Genomic DNA, 22,872 nt, shown 5'->3' on the forward strand with positions numbered 1-22,872 from the left:
CTGGCGCTAACCGATGGCTATTAAACTTTACTTGGACGAGAAAATTGGAGCGTGACTCACTCTGCAGATGCAAGCGGTAGAATTTCGCCAGCTGTGCGTTCGCCTTCCACTCACCCAATTTATTTATTTTAACACTGGTGAGGAGCGAAGCCGTTTGTCCGTCTTACATAAACAGCATCATTATTCTATCTCTATCCTCTCTGAACTGTGATGTGTTTCGTGGGGAACACGTGGGCGGCATTTTCTATGGCGAGAGAAACTTTTGTTTTCTTAAATTTCAGACGTGAATTATGCTTTTTTGTGCCGTTATGCAATACTGCTGGGCACGCGCTAATTGCCTTGGTGGGACGTTTATATTTTTCTTTATATTCCTCCCTTCGAGGATCTGTTACATGAGCTCAGAGCTCAACACATGCTTGAGACAGACGGAGACAGAACCTCGGTCGGTCGAGGCTACCAAGCGGGCCGCCCTTCTGGAACAAAGGAGAAGCCCCATCTGTCAGAGATGTTCCAATAAACACAACCTGGCTCCTAAGGCCCGTGCACAGAATACTAAGGTTTGAAGGTGGCCGTACAAGACCGCTGCAGAGCGGAATCAAAACTGGACTGAGAAGCATTCGCAGCTCAGCATCCAACGAGGGGGAGGAAGACGAGGGAGCCGAGGGACCACTGTGGGAAGACTGGGCCAACATTGCCATCTAGTGTAGAAAGCATGAATGCCAGCAGAGTAGGTCCTGCGGGGGACAGTGGCTGGTCACACTGGCACTTAGATCAGCATAAAGCCACTGGAAAGGCAGTGTCGCTACAGCTCTGCATTCCTCACCCCTGCACTGCGTGCTGTTTACAGGCTGGCATTTCGAAGCAATTCTGTTGTGAAAGACTGAAAGGCCTCTGTTCCCACTTTGTACACTTACCCACATGAGCTCTTTCTGTTCTTTTCGCTAGTAGAAATTAAACTGATCCACGCTGCTCTACAGTGTGGGGTGGAGTAGTGAAGACCAGTGCAGGGGAGTTTGTGAAAGTGCTCTGATAGACAGAGTGTCCGAACAGTGCTGGACAGCGCAGGTATTTGTGAGGAACTGCAGTGAAGCGTGGGAAAGTGCAGTGACAGGAGCAGGGCAACAATGTTTCTGTTACGTAAGGTGCAGTGCAGTGTGGGCCAGCACTCAGAGATGCTATGTATTCCTGCAGCGCTCACTCTTCATGGTGCTGTCCTCCTCCTCGTCCTCGTCATCGCTGTTGATGACCATAGTGCCCAGGTTGGACTCCAGCGTGGTGCTGCCATGCTCAATCATGGTCTGCGCCCCGTCGCTCATGGTGCCTGTGGCACGCATGGTGCCTGCGCTCTCCGACCCCGACTTGACCATGGTGTGGGAGTCCACTTCCACCTCCTCCTCCTGTATGGGGGAGAAACAGATGCAGTCATAAATGGCAACAACGCAAACAAAAACACAGAGAAACGCCAACACTGTTTTCCAAGTCCAACTTCACAAGCGTGTGGGAGTCACACACTTAAACACACACACACACACACCTTTCCAGTGTCACCCAGCTGCTGGGGAACACAAGCCTAGAGCGCTCCTCCACTGTCACTCCATTCCACACACAGTGAAGGCTGGCTCATTTCAGCGCCTGTCTGGGAGTTCCTCCTCCTGCCCCTAATGATCTGCACCCCACCCACAAGCCCCTGCCCCGTAATTTGGAATGTGCCGCTTGGTCTTGGTTCGACGCGCGCAACATTGCCAAAATGATGGATGATGGTGGACAGGGGGGCTTCCTGCTGGGAGCAGTTCCCCTCGAAACACCAAACACCCCACATGCTATCCAGGGCACCCAGCTAGCACACTGCTAATTTGAACCCCGCCCCCTGACGCCCGCAGCCTAATCAAAGCGTCTGGTCGGAGAACGCCGTGCATCAGTCTTCCCGGGCGTGTAGAGCTTTCCGGACAGAGCACGAGGGGGTGGCCCAACTCTGTTTAGGAAAAGCATTTAAAAGCCATTAGGCAAACTGGATCCAACTTCAAACATAAACTCTAATTAACATGGGAATGAGCCTCAGGAAAAACTAATAGGAAAGAGAGCAGATAAAAACAAACGACTGTGTTCCTGGAGCCACTTTGTTTAACAGCGGTCATCATGGTGAGGGGCATGAGGTGCGAAGACTCTCACTTCATGATGCACGATAAGACCACTCTGATAGTGCTACAGCTCTGCCTTACAGAAAGCAACCAGCAGAGCTCAAAATGCATCACTCATTTTTTAACTAGTAATTTTAAGCAGCCACCCATGGGACCCAGAACGATGATCATGCCCCTTTAAGACAGAAGGTGGCTTTAAAGAGATGAACACAACCTTTTCATACAGAGGACTGGTTCAAAGGGATATATGACGGCGGCACCAAGCTAACCAAAGGGCTGAGATGTCACATAATTTGCTTTCAGTCCAGGTGGGTGCGTGACTAACTGCTGTGAACATCATTTACATTTAGTTATTTAGCAGACACTTTTCTCCAAAGTGACTTCCAATGAACTCTATGTAGTGTTATCAGCCCACACACCTTATTCACCGCGGTGACTTACACTGCTAGATACACTATGTACAACGGGTCAGGGATCGAACCCATGTCCTCTTGTACCACTCAGGCGCTATGAGACAGCAGCGCTACTTGCTGTGCCACTGTGCCACCCCCATCAGTGAGGGAAAGTGCTCTGGTCAGGCAACCAATTGCAGAACAACTCCCATTTTGTCCAGAACCCAAACCCTTACTAAGCCCATTTAGTAGGTAAAGAAGGGTAAAAGAACAAGAATGAAGGAGGACCAGTACATCTGAAGTGCAGCTGAGTGACCACTCCAATGATCATCAGAGTGGACAGAACCCTCCTAGGTAAGTCTGTTGTGGTACGCAAACAATCTCGACATTCCACAGTCGAGCCGTGCCGCAGTGTCAGCACACACAGAGACCTCAGCTGGCAGTGGAGGAAATGAGCACTGCTCTGCTGCTAATTGGTCATTTCCAGGGGAACCATGGTCTGCAAACCCCACTTGCAGAGCAAGGGCTCCACACAACTAGCAGATTTTGGGTTCCGGTCCTGTCTGGGCGGTGGGGGGGTGGGTGAGAAATCAGTGATTGGTGCGATCTGCAGGGGGGTGGCACGTCGTTTCCTGACAGCAAACTTACAGAACCCAGTCTGGTGGTACGTCCGGGGGGTTATCAAATATAAGGCCCAAATTGCTTCCACCCCTCCGTCAGTGAAAGCCCCTGTGCGTAATTTCAGCAGAAAATGGGCCCTTTAAATCCATGCAGGAATTAAGATTAACCTGATTTGTGACCCTTGACCTCTGGGTGCATTACTCTGCACACACAGCTGTCAGTCTCACTCACTGCCCGTGGACACACCCACCTGCCTCAACCAATGACCTGTGACTGTGTTCTATAGCACGGTGGGATTGTGGTCACGTGTGTTATTGCCTGGATTGTTTAGTGTCTTCACTGCAGGGGGAAAACGGACACACAAGTGCTGCTCATTGGGAGTACAAACACCTGCTGGAGGCTCTGAGCAGTCACAGTGAAGCAAGAGTTGAAAGACCGTGACAAGCGGGGTATCGCAGGGGACCTGACACACACCACATGACACACACACGATGCACTGGGGGTTAAAGCCACACACCATGACATGTCCCTGTGAAGCAGAGCAGAATGCAGCAGAGAGGACTATGAGAGGAACAGAATGGCGCAGAGGTCACTGAGGCAAGTGATGTAGGAACTGTGAGGGGGCTTATTGGAAAAATGTTCAAGAGCTACATCTAATGTGAATGTAAGAAGATAAGAAGCGCTTTCTGAAGGTGCGAGTGCATGTTATGGTGAAAGTACAGCAGGTCGTTGAGGAAAGTGTTGGTAAGGTACTCTGCTGAAAGATCTGTCTGCTGTACCACAAAAATACCAGCAGAGGGCGTCTTGCCTGGCTGACGCACAGCGCAGAGCAGGTGCCTGACCCCCACCCCGTCTGAGGGGACAAAATTGAATTAACATGTGAAAACAAATGACTCCATCGTCGCGCCTCGGCTGGGACGAGCACCGCCTGACACGGAGTTACGGGGAAGCCAGCCCTGCCAGAGGTCAGGGGCCACCCTGGAATCGAGCTCTCGCTGGAACGAGCCAGGACCTAATTGGACTATAATTACCAATTTGCAACAATTAAATTTAAACTGCAGCAGGAGGTCGATTGCAGGCGGACGCGTCTCAGATCAGAGGTGATGTTGGTCAAGGTTGGACGTGATAGTGCACTAGACGTCATACACTCGGATTCACTCCATCTCCATTTCAGGGGTTCCCATTACTGGGAATCGTAAGAGAGGTTTCCAAAAAGTGGCAACTTGGTTAAGGAGGGGAAAGACAGTGGCCAGGTGCACTGTGAAAGGAGAAGGAGGAACTATGTGGCATGATTGGCACTGCCCTTTTCCCCGCTCTTGCAGGATGGATGAGTGTCCCACTTTTGGTATTATTAAAACTGATCAAAGGGCACTCTTCCTCCTCCTGCTGCACACCACACATCGTCTACAGGATCTGAAACTGTGGAAACAGCCCTGGCGCATGGCTTTGTTTACAAATGTTTCTCCATCGTTCCTCGGCAACTCGGGCCTTCAATCAATACTTCCGCCGGCCTGCACATCCTTAAACACCATCCCCTTGTCCCCCATGCTGCAGCTGCTACCCTGCACTTACACCTCATCTACAGCAGCCACAAAATGCAGATCAAGGTGGCCGGGTGCGAGGACCAGGCGTGAACAGGAGGCCTCTTCTTCGTCCACCAGAGAGCAACACCCCCATGAGGGGGGCTGACGGACCACTGAGAACACCGTGCTCCCAGATGAGGAAGTGCTCATTAGTCACGATGGCGCAACGGTTCTTTGCAGTACATTTCAGCTGTTCTGCACATGGTAGAGTGACCTGCTTCACTACCTGGAATTTTGACCCTTCAGCCACAAGCCACTAAATGTCCTTTTGAGAAGCCCATTGGTCTAACCTGTGTGCAGTACTCACCCTGTCCTAAAATATTCATCTCTGCTGAGCTCTGAGCACTCTCTCTGAAACTGGATCCTATTAACGGTCATGTGAAGGATGTGGCGACAAAGAGTGGATCTGCTCTTCTGCAAGAGTTTCCAAAGAAATCATGAGTAACAGCAAACACCTCCAGCTGGACAGACCACTGGAAGTTGTGTCCTTCCCTACTGGCATGGACCCTGCACAAAGTTCTACAAACATTCCTGAGACTAGAGACAACAATGCACCGAAGGAGGGTCCTATTACTACACACCTCGTCCCGTGCTCCACAATGCTGCTGTGATGTCACCACTGTGGCGCAGTCTTGCCAGTACCTACCGAGTTCTCGTCATCCTCTTCCAGCTCCCTCTGCTGTTCCTGGTGCCTCTTGGCCTTGATCTCCATGGCCTCCGCGATGAGGTCCCGCAGGATGGACACCGGCTTGGCGTTTTTGATGAAGGAGTGCTTAGGGAGAAGAAGCAAAGACATGGGGAGGGAGGTCAAACCACGGAGGAAGCAGGACAAACCAGACAAGAGGTTCTTACAAGTCACAGGATGCATGTCCCTCTAAGTTCGCTTCAGTGTGAGAGCTTCCATTATTGTATTTACACTGAAACATGTGACCATTATTTTACATTACTTCATTTATCTGACACTTTTCTTCAAAGTGACTACAGAGTTAAGCTACTTACAATTATTTGCCCATTTATTCAACTGGGAAATTTCTACTGGAGCAATTTTAGGGTAAGCACCTTGCTCAAGGGTACTACAGATGGAGGTGAGACTCAAACCTCTGACTTCTTTGGGTGCAAAGGCAGAAGCTCTAACCACTACGATACCAGCTGCCACCGACCGCTCGCCCAGGTGGAACCAGGATGTACTGTAAGGTCTGTAAGGTCAGCCAGCTGGTCAGCTCCTTATTCAACCTCCCGCCGGGAAAATCAGCGCTTGTTAGAAAGCAGAGTTCCTCATTAGCGCAGCAATGGTGAAAAATAAACCCTAAGCCCAAGAAAAAAGTATCAAACCATAGGGCAGGGAAACGCAGCCAGGGCCCAGAACCCAGCACACAAAAGCGAGGGCACAGACCACGAACGAAATCTTCCCATCTCATGCAGTCGACCTTTTCGCTCCTCCAAACCCAGGAATGTACATTCCTCCAACAGGCCGGGATCTTTACGCATCAACGCAACACACACCCTGTCGAGTCAAATCACTCCGATCGGCTTCCTCGCTTCTGCCGCCCTTCCGAGCCGTATGAGAACCGAAAGCTGCCCAATTAGCGAGTCCGAAAGTTAATTCATTTATTCTCCTAATCAGCACAGTCAACAAACAGTTTGAGCATGGAATTTTTGCCATTCTTGCGGCATTTAAAAAAAAACGCACATAATTACAGGGAAAGAGCTCATTGTAATTTCCACCATGACTTACACCAACATGTTTCTCTCATTTGCCGCTCAGCAAGAATTTGCATACGATTTTCAGCGCTCTCTGAAACGGTGGCCAAGTTTAACATAGAGCCTCACGTCCCCCACAGTGCGAGGCATGAAGCCTGCTGGCCCGTCACCCGCGTACACACATGATCTGGATCTGATCGGAAACGGAACCTTGGGGCGAGTGTGTATCGCAATGTGCAAGCAGTTATAAACAGGGTAAAAAATAACATGGACTCGACAGATCCAATTTTTTGTGGCTATAATTCTCAAATTATTTACATATATTTGCGCCGCACAAGTCACTGTTTAACATTCGGTCTTCCACAAACACCAGAAGTTTCAAACCTTCAAACTACAGTATTTAATCAGTACAGCTGAAATGTAAAATATGCTCTTTCCCATTGACACTATTGCAGAAGACTTTAAATAACCGTCTAAAACAAATATTTTGTGAAACATCTAAGTTCTTAAGTACTGTATATCAGATATATGTATCTAAAAATTATTTAAAAAAGAGTGTGTGTAAATAAATAAATGAACCTCCCTCTAACCCCCACATGGGGTGGTGCGTGTGTCTTCCACAAGGTCAGGTGCTCTACCAGAGGCTTTGGAGTTTGAGGGTTCTGTGCAGTATCTTAGCTGTTTCTAGCACTGTACTCTTCTGGACAGAGACTTTAGATGTTGTTCCCGGAATCTGCTGGAGTCCCTCTCCCAGTCTGGGGGTCACAGCCCCAAGTGCTCCTATTACCACTGGGACCACCCTGGACTTCACCTTCCACATCAGTTCCAATTCTTCCTTTAGTCCTTGGTACTTCTCATGCTCATTCTTTCTGATACTGCTATCATCTATTACAACTGCCCTCTTCTCCTCCTTGTCGACCACCTCTATGTCTGGATGGTTGGCCAGCAACTGCTTGTCAGTCTGCAACTTGAAGTCCCAGAGGACTTCAGCTTTGCTGTTTTCAACCACCTTTGGCGGTGTCTCCCATTTAGACTTTGGGACTTCTAGTCTGTATTTAGCACAGATGTTCCTGTACACTATCCCAACCACCTGGTTATGCCTCTCAGTGTAGGCTGTCCCAGCTTGCATGGACTGTTTCAGGGGCATCTTGGCACAGCCTGCACCTTGGGTCCTGTCTGCCATGGTAGACTCCAGCATATATAATATATATATGACAGTTTGGGCTGCAAAAGTTCAAGTCAGTGTCTGATTCAACTGATGGTAATAGGTCAACAACCTCATCAACCTCTCAGCTAAGGGTCATCTGTGTGGGGTCACATTCTAGCTACACAACTGGCTTTAAACACACACACAGTTACACTCACATACACACACCTGTAAGAGCTGAGTGGCAGTCGCTCTCTGTTCAGGGTTCTTCACCAAGCACTTCTTCACAAAGTCTGTGAACTCGTCGCTCCACAGCTCGGGCTTCCGGAAGGTCGGCGGCGGGTTCGTTGGGATCATGAAGATGGCCTGCCAAAAGGGAAACGAGACGGGGTATTGGGGGAGAGTCGGACGGAAAGGGAGAGGTGGTCAGGAGAAGGATCAGGAAACCAGAGTTCCCGATGCCTTGGGTACCGGCAAATAAATGCAGCACCCCTCCCCACGGGCCTATCGTGCTGTAAATCTGGTGAACAAATTGGAAGGCCTCTAGGATTTCTACCGTGACCGAACTCCAGGAAGCTCCTCCATCTGCTCCCAATGTAGCCATTTCCCATTGAATTTCCTCCCAGCACGGGGCGGTGTGCATAGCCCATCACTCCACATTTTTATCTGTGACTTTTCAGCGGTTCCCCCGGTGCGCGTTACATGCCGCTCATCTCCATCTATCCCATAAGCCTATTTACTCTTCCTGCACTCTGTGACACACAGCCTAGCGGCAGCTTTTGCCGCTTGCAGCTTCACACAGTGCGCATTTATTCCACTGGAAACCTTTAACGTGAAGCAATTCGGGTCAAGCGCCTGGCTCAAGTTTGGGTGTGACAGCAGGGGCCTGCTGGGACGTGAACCAGCAGAGTTTTGATCGAAAGTTCATATCCATAACTGATGTACCTGCTGACCTTGACACCAAGCAAAGATCACCTTATGTGATCTCAAACCTAGGGTTGCTATTCGTCAGATTAGAACCACCACATTTCTCGACTCTACTGATGCTACTACTTTCCTGGACAATGAAGTTGTTGCACCAATATTTTAGGCGCTAAAACCAAAATCTAATCGTAAACTAAGTCTCCCCAGCAGAATGAGACTGCGCAGGACTCTGTCTATGAGGAAGACACTCGGTCACTCGGAGCTGCTGAATCCTTCCCAGCATTGAAGTCTGAAAATACATTGCTCTCAGACTCACTTTGCTTTCAATCTCCTGACAGCTACATTAATCTTCTTTACACCACCTGTCATGATCATCTTAGTATTTCCAGCAAGACTCTTCATTCTACAGGCAGCTACAACAGTAAAGTATGCTGGTTTCAAACAAACAACTTACACTTCAGTAATCACGGGACTGTATCTAAGCTCTTTGTATCTTGCTTATGCACTTTTGTTTACTGTGAGCGGAACGCTGCTTTGGAGAAAAGAGTCTACTAAATGAATAAATGTAAACTGACACTCCAACCCAGACTGCCACTGTAACTGAGCCTTTCCTTTGAACCCAGGGCTGGCAGAACAACTGGTCCAGAGTAAAAGGTTAAAGAGAATCCAGGGGCCAAAAATTGGGTGGCTTTCTGGATGAGTTCCTTCTTATACTGCCATGTATTCTTTAGAACAAAAACAGCATGTAACAGTAGCTAGAGTTGTCAGGCTGCACATGAAGGAACCAGGTTCAAATCCCACTTCCTGCTGTAGTACCCTTGATCAAGGCACTTACTCAGAATTAACACAGAAAAAACTACCGTGGTATATAAATAAATCATTGTGAGTAGCTCAGCGTACAAACCTAACATTGGAGGAAGGTGTCAGATAAATTAATAAATAATCATAAAAATCTTCGGCACCATCTAATGATCTGTACCACTTCCTGAAAGCCCTGAGTTAATAAGCCAGCGAAGTCCCCCTGAAGTGTGTGAAGAGTTGAAATGTCCACCACAAGACACCAAAATACTGTGCTTCTCCCACCAATTTACTTATTTGTGTGTCAAATGGAAAGAAAAAAAAAAGACAGATCCAGCACAGGTGGGTTGGGATCCAGGCTGGCTCTTCCTGCCTGGGTATCCTAACTCCGAAGGAGTATTTTGACATCTGGAGGCTATTTGGGGGAAGGGGTGGGCCGAGGGGGGCGGTCATCAGAGGGGACTCTGAAGCTACAAGGCCCTGGCAAATCCCAGGATCTCTCTGCAGTAGGCCCTTGTACATCTCAGAAGAATCCCACTCACGCGGTGGCCACGGAAGGCCAACGAGCAGAGCAACAGCAGCTAATCGGCTCTCGTTATAGCTCCCGATTAGCCCCCGTCTAGCCAGAAGACAAATAAAGGATGACGGGAAGGGGGCTCAAGGTTTGATGGCCTGGGACAAGTGAACGGTCCTCTGGTTAATCCAGAAGACACGGGTTGGGGTGGGCTCCTTTCGCTTACAAACAAAACTGAACATTGAAATAAGTACCAATGCAGCACATTCTTACACATTTACATTTATTTGCTTGACAGATGCATTTCTCCAAATGAGATGTGTGTATGAAATGTGATGTACAACTTTGGTAAACAAAGCATACCAAACAACCTGCTTCCACAGTCACCTTTTTCCCTGGGGTTTGGCTCTTTATTTCTTGTACTCGACCCCCAATATAATGATGAGCCACAGTTATGCACCTGAAGGTCTAACGTACACTGAAAGAACAAGAGCAGCGAAAACGACAATAAAAAAAGAGTGGCGTGAAGATTTCTTTAACAGCAAAGGGTGAATTACTGCTGAACTGTGATGTGTGATAGCAACAAACACGCAACATCAACAAAAACACATGGCTTGGTTTGAGAGAGGCTCCATGTCAATGCTGCTCTACAGGAGGTCACTTATCTCCAGTGGACTCTATCAAACTGCACACACTGACTGAGGCCTGCAGAGCAGAGGAGGGAGAAAACACACACACACACACACACACACACACACACACACCATGCATTGGTGAGGGTCAATGTTCAGCGCTGAGAGGGGGGAAATGCTGAAATGTCTATTCTGTGTGCTTCTGTTTCCATAGAAACAGAGATAAACTACTGAGCAGCCCAGTAGTGCAATAAGAGGGTGGACAAAGATGAGAAAGGCACCACTGTCGCTGCACCCTTAACATGCAACCTACTGAACCTGTAAAATGAACAAGTTTTCCTTTTCTGGCCATGCAAATCAAAACTGGCACACAGAATATGTTCCTTATAAAGGTGCAGTATTCCACTACATGAATTGGTCTAAATCTGCTTTAAATAAAAAGAGTTGGCAACATGACAAACACAGAGATAATACCAAAAGTAAAGGCAGGTTCCCCAACACGCCCCCTACCCTTGACAGTTTGGACACTGCAAGAGTACACTTTAACATGCTAGTGCTGCACTTCCTGACCGGTCTAAAAGCTGCGGTCCCCCTAAAGCACGAGCACAGATTCCCGGTTCTCCACGGACAACATGGGCTGAGCCGAGCTGGAGCACCAGGGAAAGGCAAACAACCTGCTCCCTGTACCCTTTGAGCCATGGAACCACATGCTTATCGGCACCGATAATCTCACTTCATTACTGAAGAAGGTGGTAGCTATCTGCAGTGAGATAAAGTCGAGAAATGCCTTTATAACGCTACTTTCTGTCACCTCCCGTGAGGCCAGCGGATAATGTGGACCATAAAGGTGACCTTTACCCTGGGCAGCCAAGGTGACATGATAACCAAGGTGACATGATAACCCTGCGGCTATTAGACAGCTGTAACGCACCAGTGAACGCGTGAAATAGGTCCAAAATAATCTCCAGCTGCTCAGAGGCAGCATTTGTCTAATTTGTCTAAGGATAGAAGAGGAATTTACCATACAGAACCACAAACCAATGTTCATAGCACAGCAGGGCTACTGCAACATGAAGGTCCCTGGTCCAAATCTGAGGACGGTACCTACCGCTGGACCCTCCTTAATTAGAATAAATAGAATAAAATGTTAAATGGTATAAACAGGACACAATAAGCTGTAAAAAAAAAAAAAAAAAAAAATACATAAAAAATAAACAATAAAAACAAGAACAAACAACAAAGGCAAAACATCTTTCACACATATGGGACTTTGAGGTTCATTCTTTGCATTTGCTACAGGGGACTGGCCTCCTAGCAACAGTCCTGAAGAAGAGGTCCAAGGGATGTGCTGTCTCAAGACCTTCAAGACCTTATCTTATCATCCGCATCAGGGCCAAGAGAGGATCTTCCTATGCACTCAGATAAGGCTGCATTTACTCCTCCTTCCTGCGCTCTTTGTCTAGCTGTAATGACGGCACCGCCCACTGTACGCAGCCCAGAAGCCCCACATCCACAGATCTGACCTTTAAAAGTGCTAACCGCAAAGTTCCAGTGTAGCGGAGTAAAACAAATTTGACATAGAGGACACAACTCCATGAGTACGGTTCCGATGACCTGCTGGAGAATAAATAGCTGTAAACCCAAGATCTGTGCCTATACCCAAAACATTACCAAAACTGTCATCCCGCACTCCCGCACCCCCCCCCCAAAAAATGATGTGAGAGGAAACCAATTCAAAGAAGAGCCGTTGGCCACACATTCAAAGTTCTTTCCAAACACAGGGGGATTAAATCACTGTGCCCCGTTACTGAATAAAGGAAACTTTTACTTGGGGTTAATGGCATGGCCAGCTGCTTGCTATCAAACCTGGAAATAACTGCGTACAAATTGGTCACCAGGGAAGCAACAGAAACCTTATGTATTGCAATTCAAGTTTAATTGTTTTGTTTGACCACAAGAGTATCCGTGACCTGTACAGAACAAAAAAAAAAAGAAAAAAGAACAACAAATTTATGAGTCGTCTCCTATGTACATATGTGGTTTGCGCTGAAAGTTTTCAGCAGTTGTCAGAAGCACAATCACCTTCAGAGGGCGCTAATGGCAGCACTTTATTCCCCTTTATTCCCTTTATTTTTTTTAGGAAAAAAAAGAATGAATACAGTGAAGCCACCAGGCCAGCCCTGGGTGCAGCTGTTCCCAGATAAAGGAAGTCACACAAGCATATATTGGAGCAGCAAGTTATAAACATCAATAATTCACTGCAAAACACCCCGATGGTTCTTAAACTCACCGAAAGGATTAATGCTTCTTTAAAAGCTATTATTTTAACAGCATAAAAACTGCAGCGCTTCTCCAATAAACTAGTCATTTAAGATCAAAAGGAGTTAAAATGGGAGTATTAAAATAAGAAAGTCCTTAATTTCTTAGCGTCAATAAAACGCATATGCTCTGTGGCACTGGGCCATGCGAAAAGGATCCTGATGGATAAACTGATGGAGGAGAAGCGACTCCTCGCAGGCTGAGGAGAGCAGGCCTGCTTGCGGAGCGCAGGATCAAAGACAGCTCTCCCCGACGGGAATGTACGCCGGCCGCGGCTCGGCCCGCCGGGAATCCCACGCGTCCACGGTTTCGCTGCTGTGTGAAAGTTTCGGCGACCGCAGCATTAGCGGGCCAGCACCAGGCAGCTATGAACAAAATACCATATAAAAGCGTACGCTGCCCGTAAACGCAAAGTATTTCCACTGCTGCCGTGTGGCGTTCGCCTCAAAGAGAAAACCAGGGCTCGGCTTTCTTATTGTGTCTTATGGACAATGCATCAAAACAACTTTAAAGAGCGGCAAATGTATATGAATTTAATTAAGTCGAGTCACATGCGCTCTGTAAAACTCTGTAAAACATGTGAAAATGTGTGCAGTTCACATGTTTACTTAGTCTGCTCTCCTCTCTTCTCAAAACACGTTTCTCCAAGACCAGACTAAAGCGGTTTCGCCGAACGCCAGCAGCCTCCCGCCCGGTGTGGATCACCAAGGAGGCAACTGAGGCTACGGGACACATAGACCTCGTACAAGAGCCTGGATCAGAAATGGACCGAGCCACAGCTGACTGGCAGTGCCGTGGGCTTCACAGCCTCACCTGGGTACTCAAGAAATGCTGATTTTAGCTTTTCAATTATGTGAATTTACCTCGTACAGCTGTACATTACCATTTTTGTTTTTAATGTGTTTTAATTAAGGCAGCATAGTGATTAGAGCTACTGCATCTGGATGACAAGGTCATGGGTGCAAGTCCTTCTGACTGCTGTAATTACCCTGCATTGATACAGTAAAAATTACCCAGCTTTAAAAATGGGGAAATCATTTAAGTATCTTAATACTCTGGGTCACTCTGGAGAAAAGCATCTGCTAAATGAATGAGTGTAGATTTATGTGAGGGTAGGAATAGGCGGCTGAACGAGGCTTTGTGTGCAGGCCTGGGAGAGAGTGGCATCTGGATGTAGCCATTTCCCATCAGGCACCTGGAGAGAGGGAGATCACACAGGTGTTGCCCAGGTGGACTTGCTGTTTTTACTGGTACTATTTCCCAATTAGAGTGCTGTAAAATCCAGGACTGGATTAAATGGGATGTAACGCACTGATCCAGGGGCTTACAGCTACTGCAGCTGACACTGAAAACTTATTTCAATTTGTTAAACTCAGTTGCCAGAAGCAAAGCTGTGCGTAAATAAAGTCTGCAAGTGGAAGCTGTTCCCAGTGCGTAGCTGCGTGGGTATCGCTACATGTCCGGTCATGTGGCCCATATCACAATGACCTCCTGTCCAGTAGGGGGCAGCAGGGAATGTAGTGCTCAGAGTCAACACATGGATCTGGGTTCATATCCCACTATTACACCCTTGCTACAAAAAGGGTAAACAACTATAAGCACGTTAATGTACAAACTTATGGCAGGAATTCACTTTGGAGAAAATCATTAGCTAAACAAATCAAGTGGAGCTGAAGTGTAGAAGCCTACTCACATACAGCAAGGGGCCAACAAACAATAATTAAAAAACAAAAAGTGGATTAATAAGGAGAACTGTGTGGGAAATCTGATGGTCGACATCGTGGGTTCAATCGTACCTCTCGCTGATGTCAAATCTGACATCTCAGTTGCTGTGTACAAAATATCTTGCGAGTGACTCACGAGATCCCTGGAAATAAGATGGGACCGAAGGTGATATGTGCCAAAAACGCGTATGTGGGGGGGAATTTCCAAACCCTGACACATCCAGCACACAAACACTCGCTAAAGTATGAAGGAAATATATATACATACATATATATATATATATATATATATATATATATATATATATAATATATTATATATACATATACATACACACACATATACATACACACACACAGATTTCTATATATATTTAGCGAGAGAGAAAGTTTTTTTTTTTTTTTTAAAAATGCTTCCTACCAAGAGCGACACAAAAAGCCCAGCCTGGTACTTGTTATGTCTACAGAGCCTTGAGGGAGATGAACTTGGAGTGCCTGCAGAGCACCCACCAGGTAGGAACCAGCAGATCCTTATCTCTGCAACAAGTCAAACCCTCCCATTGATATACCTCAAGGATGAGCTCCAAAACAAAAAAAAGCAGCCCCCCCCCAGTGCCAGGAACAGATCTCACACTTTATTGAGAGCAAAGGTCCTGGGCAGCTGGCACTGAGAGGTCTGAGGCTCAAATAATCTTATCTGCCATCAGCCATAAACATTGGACAGAGGAGGGAGCGTGAGCAGAGCTGGGGGTGTCGACCTTCCCCTTTACCCCAATGACAACTGCACGCACAGATTCTTTTCAAGCATATTAAAGCACCAGAGGGAGTCGCGCTCCACTAGGGCACCGCGCTCAAGGCTAAGGGCAGAGACCCTCCACGGGTCACTCAGCCATCGGGGGCTCCTTGGACACCACAGGCTGTAGAACTGGCCAGCAGGGCGTGGTCTGGTTAGAGATAACGTGCAGGCAGGCAGAAGGATACAGATTCAAATCCCACTCAGGTCAAACTGAGGTTATAGATTTAGGAGAAGCACTCAGCTTTAGATCTGAACTGCTTTGGAGAGAAGTATCTGTTAAGAAACCAAGTAAAACTGCCATGTTTGATGGCTGGATAATGGATCGAGGAACGCAAGAATGACAACGCCGTCACGTGGAGTGACAAGTCTGACACAGCTCCAAGCCTAATCGTGGCCCAGATCTAATCCACATAATTAATTGATAACGTTCCCCAGGTCTTCCGAACAATGCAAACCCTTGCTGGAGAGAAGACAGACACTTTATGGTTAATACAGATGATATAGATTCTTACTTTGAGAGTAATAGGAAAGAAATGAAAGAGTAAATCTTCCAGGACGCAACCACAGTCTGTTCTGTTCACCTGGTGAGCAACAGCTGATGTTAAAATGGACGGACTGCTCTAAAAACATAAATGATCTATGTATTATCAAAAACCACTTGTCCAACGCAGGGATGGGGTGGTCCAGCATCTATCCCGGAAGCATGTGGTGTGAGGCAAGGTACACCTTGGATGGGATGCTGGTCCATCACAAGGTATTTATACAGAGGCAGACAGAGAGGCAGACACACACACAACAGGCATTTTAGAGTCATAGGTCTACTTGAAAAATGTTTCTTTGGATTTTGGGAGGAAACGAGAGCATCTAGAGGAAGCCCACATGAACGCAGGGAGGAAATGCCAAATCGACAGGGACTGAGTCGGATTCAAACCCACAGCCGTACTTACGGGCCGGGACCTGCGAGGCACCACCACTCCTCGCTGCCACCGTATTGCTCTATAAAACATCTCAAACAAAAATTAACCCGACACAAATTTTTGGACTTTAAGACGTGATAATGATTCACATAAATAATACAATGTAGCTTATGGTTGGTGAGATTAAATAAAGTGAAATCAGGGTTGTTACATTTACTGATTGTAAGGCAAAAAAATGGTTACTTTGATATCATTTTTGCCTAAACATAAAATTCAGTAAGTACAAAGGTAACACAGATAGAAATCTATGCTAACTGACATAAAGATAACAAACTGCATATTTCTTTATGCCTTCAATAGTTTTACGTCAAAATACTGGTAGCTGCCTTTTACTAGGACATCTAGTCGTTTAATCACCAATTAACTACCGTAAACTGTTATCTTTTGCTAGAAGCACCTTTGAACGCTATCAAAGCGGAAGAATTCCAAGCGGAGGGTGGCGACAGCCATAAAGCTCGACTGGCGACTCCATGCAGACCACTGCGGTCTCCTGGAGGTCAAGAGGCACATAGGCTGCCCGGTCCGCACATAGGCTGCTCATGTCGCCCCGCTCGCGTCCCCGAGGACACTCGGCGGTGGCACTTTAAGGCCAACACGTATGACAGAATGGCGGAGGCTGATCCCCTCGAGTCGCCCTCTTATGCAATGCGCTGTAAAAACCTGCGTCATAAACTACTGTTTATATGAGGCTATAAAGAAGGCGTGGCACTACTCTTTACAGCACTGCTGTATCACCGCACTCTTCCCTGCACCGATTTTATAAGACAGCCTCTTAAAATCAAATGCAAATGTTATTGAATAAAAACCAAACATGGGCCACCGTGTCTCATCCAAAGTTCATTCCAGCGTTACAGCGTCAGAAAACTACCAGTAAGGACTGTTTATTTTTCAGCCACAATGTCATGTTGTCACACTGCACACACTATTATACTAATACCAATATATATTACTATATTCACTTTTCCCAAAATCACTAACAGTTTACAGTTTTACACTTATGTGGGTATTACCATACTTTGTACCCAGAAGTTGGAATCTGCAAAGACTCATTCTTGGACCCGCCAAACCCCCTGATACAGCGGTCTGTGACAATTTTGCCTTGTTTGTGTGGGTTTCCGCAGACTGCTCTGGTTTCCTTCCACAGTCCAAAGACATGTTTCAAGTGAATTAGAAACACTAAATTGCCCACAGCGCACGTGTGTATGTGTGTGCTTGACATTGCCCTGTGATGGACCGGTGTCCTGTCCAAGGTGTGTACCCTGTCTCGCCCCTTCTGCTTCTAGGTTAGGCCCTGTACCATCATGACCCTGCACTGGACAAAAGGCTACTGATTATGGATATATAAAAAAATTAAAGGATTTCAACCTGGAAATTACCCAAGAAACTCGAAAGAATAAAAACCTTAATCATTACGATGGCATGCTGTAACATACTTGGACCTGAGGTTCACGGCAGGTCACACAGTAAATGCACGATGGGATACCCAGCTAAGAGCATAGGATGCAAGAGCATTGTGGGTTCCAATCAACCACTGTTTCTATGGGAAGAAGCGCAATAAAAGACGGCATTCCAAAACCAACAGGACCGGCACTCAAAGTGTCGTGGTGCAATTAAGCGCGCAATAAAAAGCAGTGTAAATACATCAGGCCCCCTTGACAACCGCGGCAGCGCAGAACAAGACACTTCCTCCTCTGATCGGGCGGGAAAGCTGGAGATGACCAACGCCAAACAAGGCCTGTGATTTAATGTAGGCCCGCATTCGCAACAAGAAAGCGGAGGCTGGACGGCCACTTGGATGGTGCTTCAAAGCCAGGCGCTAAACGCTTGCAGAGAGACATTCTTAGCAGCGATGATCATTTGGAAGAACAAGGGGAAGAGGAGGGAGGGGGGAAAAAAAATCTCAACCTGCTCAAAATCGTGACATAAAAGGAAAGGCAGTGTCCAGTTCCATGGATCTTCAGTTTCAGCTTATCGCGCAGAACCATCTCCGTGCCTCTCCTCTTCCTGTGCGGGGTCTGCAGTGCTGCGGCCCCCCTGTTTGTTTTACAATTACACATAATTGGACGCAGGTCGAGCGGTTCTGCCGGGTCCAGATGACACGATCAGGGAAGCGGGCCTGCTCCTTCTCCTGTCAGGTGGGTCGGTTTGCTGTCGGGCTGAACTTCCGACCAGGACACCCACACACGCACGCACACACACACACACACACACACACACACACACACACACACACACACACACGTCGCTCCTTCTTACACGGGGGCTGTTCTGGCAACCGCTGCACACCTCGCAGATGAACTATGAAGACTCAGGAATTAACTAAAGCTCTCGGGAGACTATCGGTATGCTTTAATAAGTTATTTCAGTTGGGGGAGTACTTTGCATCCTGAAACAGACCGAATGAGGAGGAACATGAAATGTTCTTTGTTATTTCTTAGTTTCAAAAAAATCTGTAGAATGTGGATTTACATTTATTCACATCACTTTTCTCCAAAGTGACCTATCCATTTGTGCAGCTGTCTTTTTTTATAAGCTCAAGGGTATTACAAAAGGAGGTGAGTTCTTGAGTCCAACGATGATGGCTCTAACCACTACGCCACCTGCTGGCTTGCAAAGTTTCCCATCTGTTGTTTCATAGTTAATTCTCCCTTTGTAACATTTAAAACACACTGTTGACATTTTGTCTAAAGACTGCTTTACTAAGACACTTTACTCATATTAATTCAAAATGATATAACTGACTTGGATGCTGCAATATGAAAAAAACTGTTTAATCAACAGCACATGAGACTGACGGAATATGGAAATGCAAAGAGGATGGCTGGTCTGTGCAGCATGTCCTTGTCTCGCTGTGCTCTGGGAAAGCTGCGGAGCGACTTTCTGCCACCCAGCTGCCGCACGTTTTGTGCACTAAGCGTTTTACCAGGCTCACTTCCTTCTCTGAAAGCGATTTCTCCGAGAAAGCAAAACGAACCATCACCAGGGACATGGTCTGCATTTCCTCCCCGGCTCTGCGCGTCCTCACCAGTTGGCTGCATTTTGCACTAATTGAAACCTCGTTTGGACAAGCGGGGTCGATGTGTTCTATCGTATCCCCATCAGACTGCTAATGGAAGGTTTCGTAAGGCCGCTCCACCGAGCTCTGGTTCCCGGCGGACAACCCAGAGGACACTGCTACAACGTGTGGCCATAGCAGAACGTACTAGAATGAGCTGTACGTCCATGTACTTGTCACTGTGTGTCACACTGCAGTAAAGCAGTAACTATGAATGTCTAATGCCGACTCTACTTCTATAATTTGACTTCTCCCAAGAAAAGGGACAGCTTGTAGCGTACTAGTTAGAGCTGCTGCCTTTGGTTCCAAAGATTGCAAGTTAGAATCTCACCTCTGGCAAGGTACATGAGCAAGGTGCTTACCCTAAATTGCTCCAGTAAAATTACCTGGCTGTATAAATGGATAAATAACTGTAGGTATATTAACACTATAAGTTGCTTCCCCCCCATTTAGATGACACTTTTCTCCAAGGCAACTCATAATGTTAAGTTTGTAGAATTTGCACCTTACAATGACTTAATTATTTATACAGCTGGATAATTTCTAGTGTACCACTGATTGGTAAAAAAACTGGATTAAGGCTCCATCGGCTCTAATCACTGCGCCACCTGCTGCCAGATACAAATGCTTTTTATGGATGATCACCACAGTAAGCAAGAGGAACTACAAAGTGAGTGTAAGTTGAGAAGCACCACCAGTTAGAGGGCACCTATCAGGACTTGGGTCTCCAGCAGCGCCTTGCTCTTGCCGCTCTTCGCTCAAGGTTAAGAAAGCACAGCCTGTGTATTTTGGCAAGTGGGACGTATTCCAAAAGAGCAACGAATCGTCTATATTTAGTAAGAGGGCAGCGTAGCGAGATAGAAGAGGGCAGGAGACAGGATCCGGAAGCCTTTCCCAGTATGCCTGGCATGTCACTGAAAAATCAGAAAGGTGCAAACACACCGTCGACCTCCTGCTGATGCACGGCCGTGATTTTCTCGCCGTGTGCCGCGCTGTAAGGATACGCAGCATGTTCTTGCTCTGGCGGCTGACGACAGGATGTCAGCTGACATCTTGTTTGGAGGGCTGTACTCTCCTGCGCTCCCCTGGCTGCAGACAGGGAGAGATTTACTGCTGAGCCTGGGGCAGCAGCTGGCCGTGTTGGGGGGGCTAATCCCGTTTTCGTTCCATCTGCCATTTCCTGCCCCTGTGAAACTCAGCGGAGGAGTGGTGTAATAGCTGTATTAAAATGCCTGCATAGCGGAGCAGGCCGGGGGGGGGGGTGCACCGGGCCTTTGTAGGCCTGCCAACCCAGACCGCTGTGAAGAGACTGAGCTTCGACGTGCTCCGGAGCATAAGCCTCACTTGCAAAACCACGCTTTGGTAGAACACTAGAACACAAGGCACCTGGTTGACTAAAAATGAAGCGCATTTAAAGACCGCACGGATAACACGGCCCATCCCAACATTTTTGTAAAAGCAATAGGTTTCACAGAAGAAAGACGGCCATATTTCTAAATGACCAGTAATGAATTGGGCAATAAAAATGTAGGGAAAAATCATGATCAAATCTGATTGCAGTATGTGATGCTGCTCTGGCCACTGGGAGTTTCAGTTATGGAACCCTTAACAGGGCCAAGCATAGCTTCTAGTCATCCTAAAGCAAGTTTGCTTAGTCCAAATCCCAAAGCACTAGAGACTTCACGGTCCCATTGCATTCTGGGACATTAGCAAGACAGCCTTTTAAGGAATTATACGGTTGTACACCTCTCTCCCCACAATACGATCTGACCAGCAGTGAAACCATTAGTCACTAGAGCTCCCGCCCAAACCGAGAGCCATGAACTTCTCTCTCCATCTCCACCAACTTCAAGGGAAACTTTGCCATTCAAGAGCTGTCAAGAGTGCTGAAAAGGTGAGACAGAGAGAGTTCAAAATATTATTGCGCTACATTTCCTCTTTAAAAAGCCTAAGACGATAAGCAAGCAAAGCAAAAAAAACTGATAAAGTAAAAAAGAAAAAAAAAAAAAAAAAAAAAAACTGGAAACTGCAGTTTTTTTGTGAAAGTAAATTTAAATTTAAACTATGCAATCACCACATTAAAGCGAGCTCATTCCCAAAGCAACCACCGGTATGTCAGTTTCCTGCCAGACCAATGTTTTTGATTTGATTTCTATTTTTTCAGTTGATTTGGCAAATTAACTTACAATAGGCTGAGTGCAAGATGTAGCCTGGAAAAAGCTTACGCAGTAAATTGCGTTTATCAAAAACACGCACCGACACTGTTTACTTTACGTGACCTAATAAAAATAGCACACATCGCAGAGCTTCGGTTGTTGCATGGAAGAATACGAGGACGGCTAGTTCATTACTGACGAAAACGCCAAGAAATACAGTACAGCTATGTAAGCCACAGAAAAGCGAGCGAGCTTTAAAAGCCCATCGCACTTGTTTATCAGTTTAACTCATTCACGGTACCCTTCTTACAAAGTTTTCCCCTTTGTAGTATTTTTAAACAACGACAGATCGGGCGGAGATGACTCACGGCGGTTGCGATTAACTATGATTCAGTTCAGATGAACAACTTCAAAGGCCACAACCTACATGATCTGTAAGAAACATACCTTGTCAGCATCATTTCATACATTTATAAGTAAACGTGCCATGTTTACTTTTTATTTAAAAAGAAACCAGTATCTGCCACTGTAACTGAAGAATAAAGCGACATTGTGGGGGTGTGCGCTTGCCAATTTTGGAAAGATGTCAGTTCATGTCCCCCCCAGACACGTTGAGAACTCAACACAACACACTGACCAAAGCCCAGTGTCTGGCAAGGTGAACACACACGCTCCTGGCACACGGCCGCTACAACTGTGGCTGGAAACATGTCGAGGTTGAGGAACAACGGTAAGGCGTCGGGGTGACTCACCCTCATGGGGTGGATGTCAGCGTAGGGAGGCTTGCCCTCGGCCATCTCGATGGAGGTGATACCCAAGGACCAGATGTCCGCCACACAGTTGTAGCCGATCTCCTGGATCACCTCGGGAGCCATCCAGAAGGGCGTCCCAATCACCGTGTTGCGTTTGGCCATCGTGTCCTTAACAGCGGACGGTGGGGGTGGGGTGGGTGAGAAGAAAAAAAAAAAAAAAAAAACCAGACAGACTCATCAGGCATAGTGCAAGCCTGAAACACATCACACGGACACACGTGGCCAAGGCACTGCTCTCACTCAGCCTTGATGGACTTTGCAGACCTTCTGGCTGAAACCTAACGAAAACCCAGTCAGGCTAAAACTCGCAGCTTTATTGAATTGCACATATATGAGTTGCAGTAAATTGGAAAGGGCCTTCAGACTGTGGCCAACACCAGTTCCTGGAGGCCGTGGTTCTGCAGCTTTTACAGGCCTCTTTAAATCATCAAGTGCTTAGCAGAATGGCTTAAGAGTCCAAGGCGTAAAAGAGCAGAGCCAGGTAGATAATGGGGGGTTCAGAGTGTGGAAGGAGGACCACCCAACCACCCGATCTCTTGCTGCAGACATGCTCACAGGCCCTGATCAGAGAAGATCTGGAGGG

The 22,872-nt window shown here is 47.0% G+C and overlaps 1 protein-coding gene across 1 annotated transcript in view; it reads right to left on the reverse strand.

Annotated features, from left to right (window-relative positions):
• Positions 1–22,872, reverse strand: part of stk3 (serine/threonine kinase 3 (STE20 homolog, yeast)) — a 56,754-nt gene that overhangs the window by 20,847 nt on the left and 13,035 nt on the right. The window contains exons 6-9 of the mRNA XM_018763095.1: positions 22,230–22,397; positions 7,811–7,948; positions 5,381–5,506; positions 1,199–1,397 (exon numbers count right to left, since the gene is read on the reverse strand). Coding sequence (XP_018618611.1) covers positions 1,199–1,397; positions 5,381–5,506; positions 7,811–7,948; positions 22,230–22,397 — 631 coding nt within the window. The remainder of the gene's footprint in view (positions 1–1,198; positions 1,398–5,380; positions 5,507–7,810; positions 7,949–22,229; positions 22,398–22,872) is intronic.

This window comes from Scleropages formosus, chromosome 18, assembly GCF_900964775.1.
Source record: "Scleropages formosus chromosome 18, fSclFor1.1, whole genome shotgun sequence".
In the NCBI taxonomy this organism is placed as follows: domain Eukaryota; kingdom Metazoa; phylum Chordata; class Actinopteri; order Osteoglossiformes; family Osteoglossidae; genus Scleropages; species Scleropages formosus.